The sequence below is a fragment of the Eulemur rufifrons genome, chromosome 19 (assembly GCF_041146395.1).
Source record: "Eulemur rufifrons isolate Redbay chromosome 19, OSU_ERuf_1, whole genome shotgun sequence".
NCBI lineage: Eukaryota > Metazoa > Chordata > Mammalia > Primates > Lemuridae > Eulemur > Eulemur rufifrons.
Window position 1 is genome coordinate 48,275,958 of NC_091001.1, and position 16,783 is coordinate 48,292,740.

The following is a 16,783-nucleotide window of genomic DNA, read 5'->3' on the forward strand; positions in this document are numbered from 1 at the left end:
GCTCCAAGAAGACAGCGGGGCAGAAGCTGGGCCCTGCCTCACACCGACCCTTGTGTGCTCAAAGATTGGCTTTTACAGTTCTTTGCTAATACTTTTATGAAATTAAAAATTCATAAGAATAAAAAACGGGAACATAAAGTACTATAAAAGATAGACATATAAAATCCTTAAATTAAGCTTTTTTTTAAAAACCAGGAAAACCCTGGTGCGGCCAAGGGTGGACGATGTGTGCTCCAGCGTGGTGGGAAGGGGTTGAGCAAATGTTCATATCTGGGATGCTCTGCTGCCTGAGTGCCGTCGCTTTAACAGATAGAGGGGTTTCCTCCCTGTCTTTTCGAAAGGTGAACTTCCAGCTTCTATTTGGCATCCCAAGGGTGAGTCTATTTCTGCTGTGACTTACCTGCCGACAGCTCAGCTGGGGTTGTGCCTGCGAAGGCTCAGTGCCTATGTAATGCGATGCTGTAACGATGCTAATAAAGTCCTGTTCTCTCATACGAAAGAGAAAAAGACACTGTCCTTTAAGGTGCTGCAGGAGCCGCAGCCTCACTCTGAAGTCAGCGGGCCAGGGGCCTACCCCGCGCTCCCTTAACAAGGAAGGAGATGTCCACATGGCCTCTCCCCTCACCGCTGCTTCCAGCCTAACTTCCCACCCGCCACCCTCCCCCTTGCAAAGAGTCCAGTCACTGTGGTGAGGCGAGATCATTAGGGGACCAAAAAATCAAAACAAACAAGAAACCAAATAAACCTTAGCATTAAAGACCTAAATGCCTGGAAGTGTCCCTTTATTTATAGAACAACTTTTGTCATTATATTTGTCATTATAAAAAGTACATGTTTATTGTAGAAAATTCAGGAACTACAAGACCAAAAAGAAGAAGAGTGGGAATCACCTACAGTTCCACCAATCCCAGGAGGGAACTACAGCAGGATGTATGTTGTGACACCGAACTCGGGGCTTTTGGAGTCCTTTTCCCCACCCTCTGGTGCCACACCGCCACCGCTCAGCGCCAGGAAAAGCTCTCTGTGCAGCTGCTCTTGAGGCAGGGATGAGATGCCCAAGTGCTTAGCCCCTGAACGTGAACTTCTAAGGAGACTTTTATAAATCTATAGCAGACTATTTTCTTGAAAACCATTGTTTCAATTACAAAACCCAGCTCTCTGAGTGAAAAGAGTATTAATTAAATTTTAAAAAATAAAAATAAAAAAAGCTTGACTGGGAAGATGAAGAGCCAAAGCTTGAAGGAGGGGAGGCATTAATAGTGTATCCCCAAAACAAGAGCGGGAATGAGCGCCCGATCGTGAAGACGAGGCCTCACTTAGCAGGAGATCAGGAGTTGGCCAGTTGGCAGGAGGAGAGAACTGGCAGGAAGTAGATTCACTTGAGACTTGGAAGGTCCCTGAGAAGTGGCCAGCATCCGGCACACACACACCCCCACCGCCACCGAGCAAGGTGGGGGAAGAGAAGCCCCAGAAGGGATTGCAGCCCAAGAGGAGGGGACTTGTTCTTCGCTTTCCAAGGGTGCGGGCCGCCACAGCAAAGGAAGTGCAGCAATGGGCTCACGCCCATGGAATTACCTGATCTCATCACATACCCCATCATCCAGAAGCAGCTGGCCTAATTGAAAGGTGGAATGCCTGAGAGCTCAGTTACAGTACCAACTGGTGATTTGTTTTACAAGATGCAGTATATGCTTTGAATCAGAGCATTATATGGTACTGTCTCCGGAAAATGTATGGATGTCACAGTGACTCCTCTATTACAACCAATAACCTTCTTCCAAAATTCTTGCTTTCTGTTCCAGCAACTTTGAGCTCTGCTGGTTTGGAAATTTTTGACCCAAAGGGAGGAACACTTCCACCAGAGGACACAATGGCTCCACTAAAATGGAAGATGAGACACCTGGACATTTTGGGCTCCTCATGCTATTGAACCAACAGGCTAGGGGAGGGAGGAGGTAAGTGTAGGGTAATCTACTTGGCAGAGTGATTGATTCTGATTACAAGAGGAAATTGGGTTGCTTCTACACAATGGAGGGAAGATGGACGATTCTAATAGTGAAGGTTAACGGAAAACTACGGCAACCAAAAAGAAAAGTAAAAAAAATAAAAAAAAAAAACCAAAACCAGGCAGGATGATTAAGGGGTTAGGCCCTTAAGAAATGAAGGTTTGGGTCACTATACCAGGTAAAGAACCCCAAATAGTGTGGTTCAGACTGAGGGCAGAAGAAATATGGAATGGGTAGTAGAAAAAAAGAAGCATAGGTATTAGTTACAGCCTTGTGACCAAGTACAGAAATGAGGACTATAGTAGGTTTATTTTCTATGTATTAATACTTATTATACACGCAATGTGTATACACGAACCATTTTTCTCTCTTCCCATTTTTGTTTCGTGTAGAAGTTGTCAGAAGTTAACTTTACAACTTAGTCTTCTAAGAACAGTATACTCAGTAGGACAGTGACTGGATGTGAAGAGTAGTTAATAAAAGCCAGTAACGCATACAATGACTCGAGGCTGCAGCTCATTTTGAGAAAGAGTGAAAATTTGTTCACCTATTAGAAGGGTGGCTGTTTATTATTAGACAGAAATACAGAATTATTTTCTTTGTTGTTGTATGGGAGTTCAAATGTATGTCAAAGAGTGCACAGTTGTCCCTCAGTGTCCATGAAGGATTGGTTCCAGGACCTCCTGCAGATACCAAAATCCTCAGGTCCCTTATGTTCAAGTCGCTTGTGTAAAATGGTGTAGTATTTGCACATAGCCTATGCACATCCTCCTGTACGCTTTAAATCAGCTCTAGATTACTTATAATAATACAATGTAAATGCTATGTAGTTGTTATACCGTATTGTTTAGGGAATAATGACACACAAAAAATCTGCACATATCTAGTACAGATCCAATTTTTTTCCTAATATTTTCAACCCGCAGTTGGTTGAATCCACAGTGTGGAACCCACGGATACAGAGGGCCAGCTGTATATGGAACCTGAGTCCTCAAAGGGGTAGACTGTGCCAGGTATCAAACTATCACTTTCCAGCTCCAAATTCACCCTTTTAGCCTGCTCTGTGAAAATGGATCTGGGTCCTTTAGATTTTCCCTTGGCAGCTGGCACTGAGGCTTTGTCACAAGAAAGTACCAAAGGGACATTGCAGGAAAAAAGGGCTTTGCTTCCTGCTTCTGGTAAGCTCACCTGAAGCAGCACGTGCACCTTCTCCAGCATCAGGTGCCTGCAGGGCTCCTGCACCGCACAGCAGCCAGCAGCACCCACACCCGGGAGCTTTACCCGGCACTTTGTCCTCCCCGGACAGTTCTATAGCAGAGTGCCTCCCGTGAGACACCTCCCGTGAACGGCTTTCCCCAACCCACTACAAAGCGGATTTTTAAAGAGATCCAGAGGGCAGATTTTCAGCAAGGGGTGAATCTCAGCCTTGGACACTCTGTGTGGCCCTAGAGGTAGTGTCTATTCCTTATATGTTATTTCCTACATTTTTTACAGCTCTCTTTACTTATTACTAGTCAATCTCTTGTTATTACAAACTCCTGCTGTAGTTAATAGTTACTGAAATCAAACTTTCCTTGATCAGATTATTATGTAGTTTCTCTCTCTTGACTGGACCCAGACTGACTGGACCTGGACTAAGCCAGCACAAGCTTAGGCTAGACGGGGGCAGAAAATGCAAATAGTGAGGAAATTGTTCAAGAGATCCTTACAAAGTAGAATTGAAAGGGCTTGGTAATAGAGTAGATGAGGGAAGGCGGGGGAGTGGGGGGACAAAGGATGACTTCTGCATGAATTTCCAGCTATGTAACTGGACAGGTGGTGGAATCTTCACCTAGAAAACACTGGAAAAGGGCCAAGTTTGAGAGGGAAGCTCACAAGCTCAGTTTTAAACAGTGTTGAGTTTGAGTTGACTTAAAGGCACCTAAAAATACATCAAGTAGGCATATCAAGTGGGTTCTAAAGTTCAAGAGTTTAGAGAAGTCTGGAATTAAGATCTATTTATGAGTCATCTCCTGAAAAGTGATAAGTGAAGCCACAGAGTTGAACTTTACATTTTTATATTTGATGTATTCTTAACCTATTTAAAAAGAATGTTCTTTTATGAACATGGTTTAAAATGATCTATTCCAAACCCACTATCACTTGCCATTTTAGTCACAAATATAGCTGTTTATTAAGTCAGCAACACAACTGTTAGAAGAGGAGTTATTGGTTCAAAGACTTAGGCAGCCCTAGGTAAGACTTCAAAAAAGTCTTATAATTTGCAAGTACACAAGGTATCATTTTCTTTCAATTAATTTACTTCCAACTTTAGAGCATTTTTCTCCTTTTAAGATATTCTCTGTCAATGCAATTGTTATTTGGACAAAAGAGTAGAAATAGTGATTATAACATTAAAAAAAAAAGAAGTGGTGCACAGCCGCCATCTGCCTGCACGAGAACTTGCTGTAGCTGGCTGCCTGCCTCCGGCTTGTGCGCCTTCAGACTCCCCACACCCCTGGATCCGCCACAGTGCTCAGGCCAAGGCCACACGTCCTCCAGGCTGCCCGGAGTCAATGACTGAGCTTGATGGAGCCATTTGCTCTGGGGCGTCCCACTGGCCTGGCTGACACTTTCTCAGAATTGTACTGTAGTGAGTTCTTCCGATTTCCTTTCTTCTCTCTTCCCTTACACAGACCTGCACTGCAGCCTGAAACTGCCCACCGCCAGCCTTCTAGTTAAGCACAATAATAATTTGTCACTTTTAGTCACATTATTTTGTTACTTAGAGACAAATGCATCTTAACTGACACACCACCCACAAGCTGACAGGAAGAGACAAGCATGATGTCCACCAGATGACAGATTGTAGGGTAAAGAGTTTGTGAAAATTAAAAAGGAAAATAAATCTCCCCCTTAGCTAACAGCCAAAGATAAGGAATACAAAACAAGAGGCCAGTTTAAAAACAGGAAAATATTTAATCCATTCCAAAAAGCACATGAGGAAATGAAGGGAACCATGGGAAAACCATCTGATTATAATAGACAGAAGGATGTTACTAGCGTCGTGCTTATTCCTAGACTCCTGAGGCTTGATGTTTCAAAGAAATTGTCTGTCCTTCAGCTACTCCCAGCTACTTAGAAGTTACACACATCTGGAAAAGTGTGTGGCATGTCAATTACAATAAATTGATCAAAGAACAGCGGGGTGGCAGTGCAGCGCCATCCCAGGCGGGTGGGCTCCTCTGACAACACTCTGGTAGCCAGATCCATACACACGGGGCCCCGGAAGCTGTCAGTCTACAGTCAGCGACAGCTTCAGTATGTTCTTTACCATTATCAGCCAAAGTCCTCAGGAGCAAATCCCTAGATGCCTCTTTCAGGCCCCCTGCTGGTTGGTTTCATCATTATCTCGCCTCTTCCAAATCTGTAAGAAATGAAAACAGATACTGAAGAGCTGGTCTAGGAGGCATTCGGTCAACAGTAGCAAGGATTTATTTTGTGCCAGGCAATGGACAAGCCATTACCCCACTTACATACATATCTGCTACATCCCATAAAAATGATTCATAACCTTTCAGAAAACTCCCTTTCATTCAACTGTCATTTTTCCACCCATCCTCTTAATTTCCCATTACAAACTTCCTTTCTAAAAAGGAACGCAAAGCCACTGAGGAGAGAGAAGAGTTGTCTCTAGGAGAGGTATTATTCTTCTCTTTTACAAAGCTATGGCTTTTCTTAGTCTCAATCTTCCTTCTTTTGCCAGGTAGTAGGGCTATCATTAATATAAAAAGACAGTTCAAGCGTGGTGGGTCATGCCTATAATCCCAGCACTTTGGGAGGCTGAGGCAGGAGGATCGCTTGAGCCCAGAAGTTCAAGATCAGCCTAGGTAACAGTGAGACCTCATCTCTACAAAAATTAAAACGTTAGCTGTCGGCCGGGCGCGGTGGCTCACGCCTGTAATCCTAGCACTCTGGGAGGCCGAGGTGGGCGGATCGTTTGAGCTCAGGAGTTCGAGACCAGCCTGAGCAAGAGCGAGACTCCATCTCTACTAAAAATAGAAAGAAATTATATGGATAGCTAAAAAAAAAAATATATATATATATAGAAAAAATTAGCCGGGCATGGTGGTGCATGCCTGTAGTCCCAGCTACTTGGGAGGCTGAGACAGGAGGATCGCTTGAGCTCAGGAGTTTGAGGTTGCTGTGAGCTAGGCTGACGCCACGGCACTCACTCTAGCCTGGGCAACAGAGTGAGACTCTGTCTCAAAAAAAAAAAAAACAAAAAAAAAAAAACGTTAGCTGGGTGTGGTGGCATCTGCCTCTAGTTCCAGCTGCTCAGGAGGCTGAGGTGGGAGGCTCGCTTGAGCCCAGGAATTTGGAGTTACAGTGAGCTATGATCGCACCATTGTACTTCAGCCTGGGTGACAGAGTAAGACTCTGTCTCCAAAAAAAGAGAAAGAGAGAGAAAGAGAGAGAAGACAGAGATATTTAGTGCTCCACAGGCTCTCAACCCAGTGGAGAAGACAGCCAGAATAATATGGCTGACACTCCAAAAAAGGCACATAGGAAGTACTATGGGTTCGAAGGAGAGTGCTCACTCTGTCTGGAACACTGGGGAGACCTTCAAGGTGACTTCCAGCCAGCCTCCCAGATGAGTTCAGGCTCAACCTCCTTGAAACCAGACCATTAACTGTGCCATAAACACAACCATTTTTGTTCATGCATAAATTTTTTTTTTTTTTTTTTGAGACAGAGTCTTGCTTTGTTGCCCTGGCTAGAGTGAGTGCCGTGGCATCAGCCTAGCTCACAGCAACCTCAAACTCCTGGGCTTAAGCAATCCTGCTGCCTCAGCCTCCCGAGTAGCTGGGACTACAGGCATGCGCCACCATGCCCGGCTAATTTTTTCTATATATATTTTTAGTTGGCCAGATCATTTCTTTCTATTTTTAGTAGAGACGGGGTCTCGCTCATTGCTCAAGCTGGTCTCGAACTCCTGAGCTCAAACGATCCACCCACCTCGGCCTCCCAGAGTGCTAGGATTACAGGCGTGAGCCACCGTGCCCGGCCCATGCATAAATTTTCCATGCTTCTCTGCTCTTCTTTTCTGAAAAATCTCTGCTTGACTTTCAGGGCCATGTAATCTGGCCCAACCTCATTCCTCAATACATCCCAACAGGCACCCAGCCCTCCAACCAATCTTCTAGCCCAATCCCACTTCCTGCCTCAGCCTACTCCTCTCACTGTCCCCACACCTCCCCATTCGGCACTCACCAAGGCTGTGGCCAACCCACCTGAATGTAAGCCTCTGACAGCGTGATCATCTGGGGAAGGATGTCAGTCACCTGGAGGTCTTGTAATTCATACCATTTGCCGGTCCCCTGCAGAAGATAAGAAGAGCTGGGTTAATCTGCTCCCTAAAACAAAATGGTATAACAGAAAAAGATCACAGCCAAGAGTTAGAAAAATTAGAAGAATATTTTTCTAACTCTAACTCTAGATGCCACTAGATATCACCCAGCAATAGTCATAAAGAAGGCATATGAGCTCTGCTGGGCATGATTCAATTAAAAGAGCTTTTGGTGTGTTAATCACGGCAAACTCAATTCCTGTCAAGGATTCTTTGAAGTACACTGGAGTCTCAAACACTTCCGTATACTTCTTTGAGACAAGGTCTTGTTCTGTAGCCCAGGCTAGAGTTCAGTGGCACAATCATAGCTCACTGTGACCTCTAACTCTTGGGCTCAAGCAATCCTCTTGTCTCAGCCTCCTGAGTAGCTGGGACTATAGGTACGCACCACTACACTCTGCTAATTTTTCTATTTTTTTTTTTTGTAGCCATAGGGTCTCACGATATTGCCCAGGCTGGACTCAAACACCTGGCCTCAAGGAATCCTTCCACCTCAGTCTCCCGAGTACCTGGGACTAAACTCACATGCCACCATGCCCGGCGCCCGGCTTGCACATTTTTTACGAACTCAGATGGATACTAAAGAGTAGAAAGAGAAAGCCCTCCACTCCTCCACTGTCTCCTTAGGAGACACCTAAGATGTCTCCCTCCTGCGCAGAAATGACTAGACATTCTTAGGGAGAACTGCTGGGAGAACCTAAATGTGGACATGCCCACTCTACACACCCTTACCCCAGGGAATAGAAGCAATAGATAATCCTGAAAAGGAGTCACTGGTAGACACTGTCCATCATACTAACCTGTTTCCTTTGGCCTGAAAACCAGTGCAGCAAAATCTACCTTATTTCATGCTTCCATGGATAAGGGGAAAAAGAAGTTTCCGGATTAAGGCAGAGGTACTTCTGGCAGCACACCTGCCTTACCCATCCAAACTTCTAAGAAATGCCAAAGACCATTACAGAATGTAGATATTCCAGATATCCTGGATATTCCAATAGTTCAGACTATAGAAAACATAAAGAAAGCTCCAGATCACATAAGAACTAGTTAAGAACACGTGCTTTGAAGTCAAGTATATGGGTTCAAATCCCAATTCTACTGACTGCATACAAATTACTCCAACTCTAAGCCTAGGTTTCCTTATCTATAAAAAAATATGATATTGACACTTATCTTGGAGGTGTGTTCTAACGATAGAAATGAAACAAACACACATTAAGTACTTGGTGTACTTTCTCACACACAGTAAAGCACTTAGCAGAAGCTAGTTATTAAACCCACAGTCCCCAAAGATACTAATCAAATTAGAATAATCCCTGCTAATAACCTGTGATACAAAATATATCTCTAGTACATGATTTATCTGTTTTCTTTTCTTCTTTTTTTTTTTTAATTTTGCAGACGTTCGAATGGGTCATCACTGCCACGGGGGGCATGCGATCAGCCCAATTTATCTGTTTTCAATTTGAGACAAATTCACAAAATTTTTAAGCTGAAACAGAGCCTCTAAACCAGTGCTCCACAAATTTTCATTTCATACAAATCTTGTCAAAGAGCAGATTCTGATTCAGTAGGTTTGGGTGGGCCTAGGATTCTGCATTATTGTCACTTTGAGTGGTGAGGCCCTAGTCTACAGTGGAGGTTCTCACCTCAGCTGCACACTGGACGCTCCCGGGGAGCTCTGAAACATCACATGCCCGGTTCCACCTCCAGATAATCTAACGCGGAGTCTCTTAACCTTGACGCTGACTGAAGTTTTAGGCAGATAATTCTCTGTTGCAGGAGCTGTCCTGCATTGTAGGATACATATAAACATCCCTGGCCTCTACCATATTTGGAAACCACTGTTTTAATGTCATTGCCTGGGGTGGTGCCCAGGCGTCAGGATTTTTAAAAAACTCCCCAGGTGAACCCAATGTGCAGCCAAAATTGAGAACCACTGCCTTAAACTAACCACTGGCAGCACTATTATTTGCAGAGTCCCAAAGCCAAGGCCAGGCAAGGGCAAACTGAAGGGAGCTGCCCTCTGAAAGGCCAAAGAAACACCTGTTTTGCCCCTCTGTGCCAAGGGACATCAGCAGCCACTCACGTGATGAAGCACGTGGATCCGGTAGGAGCCCTCAGAGGGCTTGCCGTCGTGCACAATGTTGGCAATGAGGTCGTAGGTGGTGTTCTTGTGTACTGCTTGCACTTCCTCAGACAAGTATTCTCGCAGATCCACATTTCTGATGATGATGGGAAAAAAGCCAGAATATCAGACTAAGGCTTTGAGGTTAAGGAAAATGTCCTATACAAATGGACCACAAAGTTCTTGAACCCTATTTTAGGACCCTAGCTCTGGGTAGGCCTGAAGAGCCATGAAAGTCTAGGTTTGCTGGAATTCACACAATTTGTCAACAAAACGAAAAATTTGTTCAATGAGAAAAGCACCTTTTAAAAGCATGTCTAGGAGTCAAAAGTGTAGGGCCTGCACTCATTCTGACTTGAACTGGAATCCCGACTCTGCTTCTTCAGGGCTGTGGGTGAATTTCAGCAGGTATACAACCTAAGCCTCTTCTGTGGTATGAGACTGAGAGTCAGTGTCTCCTCGGAGATGCGAGGAGTAAGTGAGATAACAGGAGTAAGGTCTCGTACCCACCGTCCTCCCTAGGAACTCAGCTATAGATGAAGCGCTCAGGCAACACCTGGTCTTTGGCCTTAGTCTGCGGAAGGCCTGACCACATGATTATGTGGGTTACCACTTTATGTCATCATTGTAACAATCTCAGTATGACAAATCAGGCAGATCAGACAGATTTTTTTTTTTATTTTCTGAGACTTTGCTTCTTTATTTGATCAAGTGGCAGAATGGTTACAAGTAACAGAAACATACCCAAGCTAGTTTAAGCACAAAAGGAGAATTTATTCAAGGTTTTCAGACTAGGAAATGCAGCTGGACCCAGGGCCTGGAGAGGAAACAGGATCCAAGAGAGCTACCTGTTCTCTTTTCTGCTTCCTTTTGACATCAGCTTTATTCCTCTCCTTCATTTTGCAGCCCAGCTTTCTCTTCTATATGTGACCCCCACACCTTGGCTACTCTATAGCTTCCAATTGCTCAGTTCTGACTGTCAAGAAACTACTGACTAGGTTCCTTCAAATGAGACTTAGAAACATTAGATTTATTTTTAATATCTAATATTTACTTTCAAATATGGAGAAGCATTCTGGAGCTGCCTCGAATAAAAGCTTTCCCTGTTTTTGGGGGGTTTTTTTGTTTTTTTTTTTTTGGCAAGGCCTCATTCTGTCACCCAGGCTGGAGTGCAATGGCTTCATAGCTCACTGCAACCTCAAATCCTGGGCTCAAGCAATCCTCCTGCCTCAGCCTCCCAAGTAGCTGGGACTACAGGTGTTCACCACCACGCTCAGCTAATTTTTCTATTTTTTGTAGAGACAGAGTCTTGCTGATGCTGGTCTCGAACTCCAGGCCTCAAGTGATCCTCCCGCCTCAGCCTCCCAAAGTGCTAGGATTATAGGCGTGAGCCACCGCGCCTGGCCATTTTTTTTCTAAGAGACAAAGTCTCACCCTGTCGCCCAGGTTAGAGTACAGTGGCATGATCATAGCTCACCATAACAAACTCCTGAGATCAAGCAATCCTCCTGCCTCAGCCTCCTGGGTAGCTGGGAGGACATTCTCACAGCTAATCATGCCCAGCTAATTTTTTATTAGTTTGTAGAAGTGGGGTCTTGCTATGCTGCCCAGGCTAGTCTTGAACTCCTGGGCTCAAGGGATCCTTCCGCCTTAGCCTCCCAAAGTGCTGGGATTACAGGTGTGAGCCACCGCACCCAGTCTCCTTTGTGTTTTATCTGTTGAAGTCTATCCATCAGTTGAAGTATAAATGTATACCGGTTTTTGAAAAGTATTACAATGATTGCTTACTGTAAAGACTATACAAAGACACTTAATGAGAACTTTCAAATAGTTAAACAGGAAAATACATCTATAATGAATAACATGTATATTAAGAGAATATATTAACTACATAATTTTAGGAAAAACATATTTTTGGAGCCTGCAAATATTTATAAAAATTTAAATAATATAAAGCAGAAAAAGATTATATCATATTTCTGATCTCTGTAAAATTGTCTAATGCACTCCTACTCACTATATGAAACACAACAATGTCCTCTCTGGAAGGAGTCACAAGAAACAGCTAATGGTGGCCATGTCCAGTTATATATCTTCCTTTGAATTTAGACTACATGAATAGATTAACTTCAAAAATATGAGGAGTTTTAAATGTAAACCATGTAGTAATAAACAGACAACTCTGTTGCAATTATATTTTGTAGCTTTGTATTGGTAACAGCCATATGTTTCTACTGTGTCTCATATATGATACAGATTGTAATAAATATTCATTATTAAAGAAAATTTAGATATGAGTCCTAAGAAATCAGTGTGAGCTCCAGATAGCCAACCTGCCTGCTGGCTGCTAAAAACTGACTTCTTGTGTTTTCTCTTCAGCTTCAATGGGTGACAGGACTTGTATGAATGAGTCCTAGAGAAGCCCTCAGGAATATTTATACTCAAGATTCCATGACTGAACCAAAACTGTTCAAGTGGCAAAAGAGAATAAATACATGTTTAATCATTTGGTTTTATAAAACAGACAAAGGAACAAACTATACACATCTCCCAACCAGAATAGGAGACCAACTAAGAGAATGACTAATTAGCTAAAAGTGAAACTTTAAACCTGTCCTCAAAAACCCTATCTCCAAATAAGCAAGGGCACCTAATCATTGTAAGTCTGGTAACTGTCTGATAAAAAGTTGTGTTATGAATAAAACACAAGAGAAGACTTAGGTATGAAAGGGTCCTTTTCAAGAAGTACAGGCATTTGGGTAATCTAGCATCATACTACTCTGAAAGTAATTCCCGTGCATAAAGTAATTAAAGGGCAGGTTTCCCAAATTAGTCACATAGTCTGATAGTCTCTAAAAGGCTGACTAGTTAAGAAATAACCTCGGCCAGGCTTGGTGGCTCACGCCTGTAATCCTAGCACTCTGGGAGGCCGAGGCAGGAGGATTGCTTTGAGCCCAGGTAGTTCGAGACCAGCCTGAGCAAGATCGGGATTCCTCCCCCCAACCTACTCCAGGCCCAATGTAAAAGACACCAATGGGGTAAGGAAATATCTGTGGCAACTGAGCAGGAACTGCCATCAATACATAGTCTTCCTCCCTCTGGAGCTGCTCTTGAAGTCAAGACCACTCTTTCCTACCAAGAACAGACTGGTGACTATGGCAATTCGCAAGAGGCCAGTTCTGAAACAAAACCTTGATCTGCAGACTTTCAAAAGAAAGTGCCTCTGTGGTCCTGCTCACGGTGGCAAGAGCAGACCTTCATGTCCCCCTGTTTCATTCTAATGTCACACAAACAAGATGCTAGTAAAGGGAAAAAAACCATGGGAAAAGAGGAAAAGAAATTCTCCTATAATCCTCACCGCAAAGGTTCTCTCCTCACTCCCTACAGTTCTCAGATTCTTGGCGATCACGGAGTCAAGAAATACTATAATAAAATGCCATACCTAAAAGAACCCTTAGGGCCTGTCTAGTCTAAGCCTCTCATTTTATCCCTGAGACAGGATCTCCAGAAAATATGCAAACGATGTGTCCAAGGTCCCACGGCCAGGACAGCACAGAACCCAGGCCTCTTAGTTTTACATACTACCCTCAGTTTTAGATACTACCCTCTTAAACACTACACAGAATTAAGAACTGGAACTATTTTCAAAGGAAAAAAATTACCAGTGTTGGTATAGTCTGGGGAACTAGGAATTGTAAGGGGATGGAGGGAGAAAGAAATGAGAAGAGTAATTGTCCATTACAAGTCCAAACTACTTTGTGAAGGTTTTAAAAAAAAAGACTAAAAAATAAACAAACTTTTTAAAAAGACTACAGGGATAAACATCACAAACCCATCCAAGTCCTTCTTACTACTGAACTGTCTCAGGGCCGTACTCTCACCTTATCTAAACACCGGCTCGCTGAAACCCACATGTCTTCCTGCCAGCCCTGCCACCAGCTTTCTCCATGTTCCCAGAGACATCTTCCTCAGAGTGTGAAAAACCTTGCCTCTAGAGAACTGAAAACCAATGTTCTATCCTCAAAAGGAGTCTTACAGAAGTTTTCTGAGTTAGAAGGTAGCAAACTAAAAACATTCAGTACAACTCCTCCCAATTTCCCAAATGTTCATAAAGACCTGCAATGATAAATAAGACCATACATCAAAATGTATAACTTCCTCTCAAAAGAAAGAAATTGAACACATTCTAGACTTTCACCTCTGAGGAAAAAACAGGATAGATGGACCCCAAGATGGCAAGATAGATCTGGAGTCATCCCCACGGCCTGTGCCTAGCTATAGTGTATAAGAAAGTGCGATGTATAAGCTAATACCCAGGCAGACCCTCACTCTCCGGACAATCTTCAAAGCCACACAGAATCCTACCTGAACTACCCCACTTGTATCAACTCTTCTTCCCTACACCAAAAAACTCTAATTCCCTGCCAGCAACAGAAGAAGAGATTAAATGGGAATTGCATCCTGGTAAACATCTATCTTTGGAGTTCCTAAAATACATGTCTCCTTTCAATAAAAACCTGTAACTTATGTAGTGTAAGGAGGCCCTGTTCCTTGCAATCTCCAACTAAGACAGTCCAAATTTAATAGTGGTACAAACATATGAAAAAAAAATCCAGGCACATTCCCCCTAAGAGGAAGTAAAGCAGGATGATACTTACGTAATAGGGAAGTTGACAATAGTTGGATTCTTCTCCACAAAGAAGTTGTTCTTAGTAAATCTCTTGATACAAAAGATTAGATATGGAGGCAGCTTCGTGAGCTGGAAGCGCTTTAGAAAGTTCTCCTTGTAAGTCTTATATTCCTAGAGAAAGAAAAGAAAATTATCAAATTAATTCTGGAGTTCAATAGCTTAGAGTAGGAGCACGAGTTTTGTTTCGGGGTTTGTTTTCTTTTGTTTTTGTTTTTGTTTTTGTTTTGAGACAGAGTCTCACTCTGTTGCCCAGGCTAGAGTGAGTGCCGTGGCGTCAGCCTAGCTCACAGCAACCTCAAACTCCTGAGCTCAAGAGATCCTCCTGTCTCAGCCCCCCGAGTGGCTGGGACTACAGGCATGCACCACCATGCCCGGCTAATTTTTTCTATATATATTTTTAGCTGTCCATACAATTTCTTTCTATTTTTAGTAGAGATGGGGTCTCGCTCTTGCTCAGGCTGGTCTCAAACTCCTGAGCTCAAACGATCCACCCACCTCGGCCTCCCAGAGTGCTAGGATTACAGGTGTGAGCCACCGCGCCCGGCCTGTTTCGGTTTTTTAAAACATAATTTTGTCTCATCCCTAGAGTTCAGAAGACACCTGGTCTCAGAAACTATGTATGAGGTTAGGATTAGCAATTTGGCTAAAGCTGATTAAAATACCCCAACTGTAGGACTGTGTTTCAGCCAGCACATGATCATACTATTGAATTGAGTACCAGTTTCCACAAAGAAAACAAAACTGTCAAATGAAAAACAGGATTTGTTAAAAGCTGCAGAATTAAAACCATGCAAGTCTCAATTCAAAATAAGGAAAAACTTCCTGACTTTTGCAGCAGTGAGGAGCCCCTCATTATCCAGAGTTTTCCAACAAAGGTGGCAACTGACTTCCCGTGTTCCTTCCTCCTCAAAGGTCCCAAGACTCCTGGGTCAAGTGCAGTCCGGCAGGACACATTTACCGAGGGCTCACTCAGCACATCCACCCAAGCCCAGGGGCTTAAAAGCTGTTCAACATGAATTTATTTTTCCTTAACACAAACTCTTATCTTTAGTAAAAACTAAGAGATAAGAGTGAAAGTCTTGTCATAATCAGAGAAAAAATACCAGTGAAAGCATTCCTCTCCAGAGTGGATGAGTTCTGTAAGAAAGGACAGACCCCTCTCCAAGGATCCCCAAGTTTCCCAGGAAAATATATTAATTTAAAGTTAGGATTAGACGAGGTGGCTCACGTCTATAACCCTAGCACTCTGGGAGGCCAACGTGGGAGGATCACTTGAGCTCAGGAGTTTGAGACCGGCTTAAGAAGAGTGAGACCCCGTCTCTACTAAAAATAGAAGAAGATTAGCCAGGCAACTAAAAAAAATAGAAAAAATTAGCTGGGTGTGGTGGCTCACACCTGTATTCCCAGCTACTCAGGAGGCTGAGGCAGGAGGATCCCTTGGGCCCAGGAGTTTAAGGTTGCTGTGAGCTAGACCGATGCCACAGCACTCTAGCCTGGGTGATAGACTGAGACATTGTCTCAAAAAAAATAAAATACAAAATAAAATAAAATAAAATAAAATTAGGATATGCATACTTCAAAACCTTCTGGATGGTGACCTTATAAAACACCAAGTTAAGAGTTCCACTTCCATCTCACTTGACTGTTCAGTCAGTCACAGATTGAACTCCTTGTTCTAGTACTTTCCCCCTTCTCACTACTGCACTTGACTGCTTAAAAAAAAAAAGAGTTCCACTTCCAGCATTAATAGCATGAGGAGTTACGCTGATCTGATCTCCAGCAAAACTGGTTAAAATTATTAAATGGCCATATAGCAAATGAAGAAACATTCACTAAAGCAAATGTTTTCCTTTAATGCCTTTAATGTTTTTTCTAAAATTGTTACCAAAATAAAATCTAGTTACTGGTAAGAAAAGCAAGAATCTGTGGGACTTGAACTAAGGTCTCTTCCAGTTCAGTGAGAGGAAAACCACACTCCAGAGGAGGTGTAGCCAGGAATACGAGGTTCCCTCTCCTACCAGAGGAATATCTTCCCATGAGGGACAGGGTGGCAGCATTTCTCATCTTGCCCCCAGCTACATGCTGCTGAGGCTAAATTACAGGTAACTGTTAAAAACACATAAAGCAAAAACTGAGGAAAATAGATAAATCAAAAATAACATTGGAGACTTCAATACCCCACTTTCAATAATGGATAGAACCACCAGGCAGACAATCAACAAAGAAATAGAAGATATGAACACATAAACAACTACATGTAACACATATATAGAACACTCCGCTACCAATAGCAGAATGCACATTCTCAAATGCACGTAGCACTTTCTCCAGAACAGACCATAAAACAAACCTCAGTAAATTTAAAAAGATAGAAATAGGCTGGGCACAGTGGCTCACAGCTGTAATCCCAACACTTTGGGAGGCTGAGGCAGGAGGATCACTTGAGCCTAGGAGTTCAACACTAGCCTAGGCAACATAGCAAGACTCCATCTCTACAAGAAATAAAATAGCTGGGTGCAGTGGCATGCGCCTGTAGTTCAAGCTACTCAGGAGGCTGAGGCAGGAAGACT

At 43.2% G+C, this 16,783-nt stretch overlaps 1 protein-coding gene across 1 annotated transcript in view; it reads right to left on the minus strand.

Annotated features, from left to right (window-relative positions):
• Window positions 1-4,972: 4,972 nt before the first annotated feature.
• The window catches only part of USP39 (ubiquitin specific peptidase 39), a 30,446-nt gene continuing 18,635 nt past the window's right edge, over window positions 4,973-16,783 (minus strand). The window contains exons 10-13 of the mRNA XM_069495213.1: window positions 14,182-14,324; window positions 9,485-9,620; window positions 7,280-7,366; window positions 4,973-5,412 (exon numbers count right to left, since the gene is read on the minus strand). Of these exons, the coding sequence (XP_069351314.1) occupies window positions 5,365-5,412; window positions 7,280-7,366; window positions 9,485-9,620; window positions 14,182-14,324 (414 nt within the window). The 3' untranslated portion in view covers window positions 4,973-5,364. The remainder of the gene's footprint in view (window positions 5,413-7,279; window positions 7,367-9,484; window positions 9,621-14,181; window positions 14,325-16,783) is intronic.